The sequence below is a fragment of the Octopus bimaculoides genome, chromosome 20 (assembly GCF_001194135.2).
Source record: "Octopus bimaculoides isolate UCB-OBI-ISO-001 chromosome 20, ASM119413v2, whole genome shotgun sequence".
NCBI lineage: Eukaryota > Metazoa > Mollusca > Cephalopoda > Octopoda > Octopodidae > Octopus > Octopus bimaculoides.
Genome location: NC_069000.1, coordinates 23,967,839 through 23,971,680, shown reverse-complemented (window position 1 = coordinate 23,971,680; position 3,842 = coordinate 23,967,839). Strand labels below are relative to the sequence as shown.

At 34.8% G+C, this 3,842-nt stretch overlaps 1 protein-coding gene across 3 annotated transcripts in view; it reads right to left on the bottom strand.

Annotated features, from left to right (window-relative positions):
- LOC106879447 (uncharacterized) overlaps positions 1–1,751 on the bottom strand; it is a 51,767-nt gene extending 50,016 nt beyond the window's left edge. For all 3 annotated transcript variants that reach the window (XM_014929002.2, XM_014929003.2, XM_052975218.1), the window contains exon 1: positions 1,455–1,751. In XM_014929002.2, the coding sequence (XP_014784488.1) occupies positions 1,455–1,518 (64 nt within the window). In that variant the 5' untranslated portion in view covers positions 1,519–1,751. The remainder of the gene's footprint in view (positions 1–1,454) is intronic.
- Between the last annotated feature and the right edge of the window lie 2,091 nt (positions 1,752–3,842).

Genomic DNA, 3,842 nt, shown 5'->3' with positions numbered 1-3,842 from the left:
ATTTGCCAGCAAAATCTTATAAAATGACAATGTTCTAAAAGTTGTACATGTTTATGTTATAAAATAAATAACAGTGGTATCCCAGAGTTTCACTCCACATAATCTTTGTTGTGCATATCGCCGTGTGAATCGCGTGAAGAAAAAATCCAATTATTCGAGCTAATTTCTGAGAAACTTTGCTTCTGTTTGTGTTAAAAACAGAATTTGAATCAGTTAGAGGAATCATGTCACCTAAACAAGTGTGCCCCGCCCGAGTTTGTTTCCTCATAATTGCTAGAAAATGGATATTTTTTAATGAAATTTTCAACAAATATGCTTCATATGGTGTAAATTCTGATTATATCAAATCTGTTGTGAAAAAAAGCAGAACAAAAAAGCAAAAAAAAAAATATATAGGTAGAAGAAGAGTTTCGGAAAATTCATACAAGTCGGCTGTTTCCCTATAACTTTCAGGAAAATGGGTCCTTTTTCAGGAAATTTTCTACAAATACCTTTCAGAGTGTGTAGATTACGACTGTATCGGAACTTAATATGAAAAAAAATTAACACGCAAACATAGATATTGTCACATATCACAATGTTTTTCGAAATTTCAAGTTACATTTTGTAGATATGTGATGTGTGACTATATATATGTGTGTGTGTCTGTGTGTGTACGAATTCACCAATTTTGTTCTTCATATAATCGTAATTCAAACACTAAGAAAGGTGCTTGTTGAAAATTTCATTGAAAAATACCAATTTTTCTGAAAGTTATGGAAAAACAAAGCAGACTCGTGTGAATTTTCTGAAACCTCTCTCCCCACTTACGGAGTTTATTTTTTTTACAACAAATTCCGATATAATCGGAATCTACACCATCTAAAGTATATCTGAGAATTTCATTTAAAAATATTCAATTTTCTGAAAATTATGAGGAAACAAAATCGGGAGGCACACTTGTGTAGGTATGCCTAAATCTTATAGAGTGAAATGAAGTAAAATTTGGAAACAAAAGGTTAATATCATCTACGACATAGCATAAATGCTATGTCGTAGATGATATTAACTAAAGTTTATTCTTGTTTTCAATTCACAAACTTATTTATCATCTAATCAAAATTTAATTATGAAATGACAAACCCCATAATAACCTGTTGAAAATTAAAAGTTGAGTTATTTTTGAATTGTATAATCATTTTTTAAGTATCTCAGGATTCGCAAAATCGAAATTCACCAGAGAATATGATTTACATTTTGTATTATCTTTAAAAAAAAGCGAAAACAAACTTAAATCACATACTTAGAGATACGTTAAGTAAAAAGCGGGTATGTTAATTACATAGCAACAAGTATGACTGGGTTTGTGCCGAAGTTGTTTATAAAACGACAATGGTGGACTTTAAAATAACGAGAAGCAAACAAAACTTTGAGAAAATGTAAATATTGCCAATTTTCAATGAGATTTGATTTACCTAAAGATACAGTAATATCTACTGTAGTAGTAAGGTCGGTTTCTTCCCTAGTAAACATTGTCATGTTGTTAACAATACCGCCATTTTCTTATGACTAATTAGTTATGATTATTAGTCTTAACTCCTAACGAACTGCGGAGTCTGCATTCCGGTTTCGATTTTGGGTTGAAGTGTGATCATTTCATTTCCCTGATAAAATTGAGGTACGAACTTCACGAAATCTCATTCTCTTCGAATTCTATGCTCAAGTAAGAAATACTGGCAATCTCGTAAAGAGAGAGAGAGACAGAAAGAGAGAGAGAGGGACGTAGAGGTAACATAAGTGCAGGACAGGCGGAAATATTTGACTTGGTGGCAGGCAATGAGTAAATGAAAGCCACACAGTGAGAGTGAAATAATCATTGGAACAAGAAAAGAAGGGAGAGTAAATAATAATAAATATTTTTCTCTTGAAAATTAGTATTCATAATTTTGCATATGCAACAAGAAATTTGATAAAAGTTTAATTATTGTATGTATGCCATATTTCCAGATATCAGCCATGGTTGTAAAAGTATATTCTGAAAGTATGGGTTACATTCTAGTATTTAATATATTAAGTATAAATTCTTTTTTTTTTAAATAAATATATAATATAATGCAATGAATAAGCTTCAACTGAGATAAGTCCTACAACCCAGTTTTCTTTTGAATAAGAACCATCTTCACTTATGTGACAAATATTTTTGTATCAAGCACAAATGATGCTCTGTTTCCTTTGCTATTCTTTGAAAATCCATTCACATTATAATCTATCTATTTATCTATCTACCAGTTTGAGTAACTATCTATTTACATGCACACATATACACATACTGTTGTTATGATCAATCTGTAAAGTATGAGTGTTGGCTGAAAATTTCATAGGCTGACCAAGATACTCTCATGGAATATGACCAAATGAGGTCTATTTTTAAACAAAGATCCTCACTCCTTACAGTCCACCCACTTCTTCTATTGGTGTCGCAGTGCTTGGATCCCACTGGTGAAGAAGCTTTCATCCTGTTGGTAAAAATAAAAGAGTCATCAACAGCAGATATGACACCATCGTTACTGCGATACTGGTTCCCAGTCAAGAGATTTTTCATGTTGGAGAACAGATGCTACTCAGAAGAACAGGGAGGGGGATTTTTATATCCTGGTGTTGGATAAATAATTTAACAAAGCAGAAGGAAAGAAATATTTACACAATACAATATGATTACTATTACACGAGACTCACTGCTCTCAGTCAATGGCTCACAGTGAACTGCTTACCAGTCCGAACTCCCAATCGTTCACAGTTCTTTATTTTATAACAATGAGTCAGTCTGCCTTTGGTTACTTGGGGAGTGGTTCGAATTCTTCCACAACATCTCTCCTTTTTAGAATTAGTCTCTCCTAACTTTTGAGAATTAAACTCTGCTCAGAGTTTTAATATCTCTTATGCTTAGGGTTCAATTCCAGTGTTTCTGTTCTTTTCCATTTTCTGGTGCTAGAATGTGTGTTTCAAATTGTTTGGGTGTTGGTACCTCAAACATATTGTACAAAACTTCCATGGGGATTTCATTTCTCATGACTATTTTTTCCATGTATAGCTTTAATTAAACTATACACGAAAAATTAACGGAGACCCAGAATGTATTAGTGAAAGATTTATGAAGGTGACAGCTGCCAGTCAACTTCTGCTTTGTAGAAACCTGCTTAACTGGAAGTCAACTTCACTGCAGACCAGCTCCCTAGCTAGCCCACAGCAAAGTTCCTATCTACAGTTCATCTGTCAAATCCTTGGGCAGTGCCCTACATATAACTCTCCTCCAGAACTGTTGACTCATTGGAACCAGGAAGGCATTTTAACTACCCTGCCCGTGTGTGTGTGTGTAGTTAGTTGGCTCTTTGGTGACTGTTCCTTGCAAAGGTTTGGTGTGATTTGCCTGGGGCAGCCCTTGTTTGGTGGTTGAGCTACTTGCGCGGGGCTGTCAATATCGAGATTGGCCAGTTTCAACCTATCGATGAAAACTGTGTCTTGTCATCTGCCAATTAGGAATTGGAATGATTTGTCTCCCAGACATATGACTTCATATGGGCCATCATAGGGTGACTGGAGGGGTTTTCGTCACATGTCACATCGAATAAACATTAAGTTAACTATGTGTAGGTCATTTGGTATGGATGGTCTTGGTGTACCATGTGTTAGTATGGTAATAAGGCGCAACTGACCCACACTGTTTCTCAGTTGTGCGAGTTACCTTTTGACATCTGGGTCTGACTTCACATTCGGAAGGAACTCTCCTGGCACCATTTCTGTGGAAGTGTTAAGATTTTCCTTTGGAGCGGTACAGATTCCCAACATCACTCATGGAAGTTAAT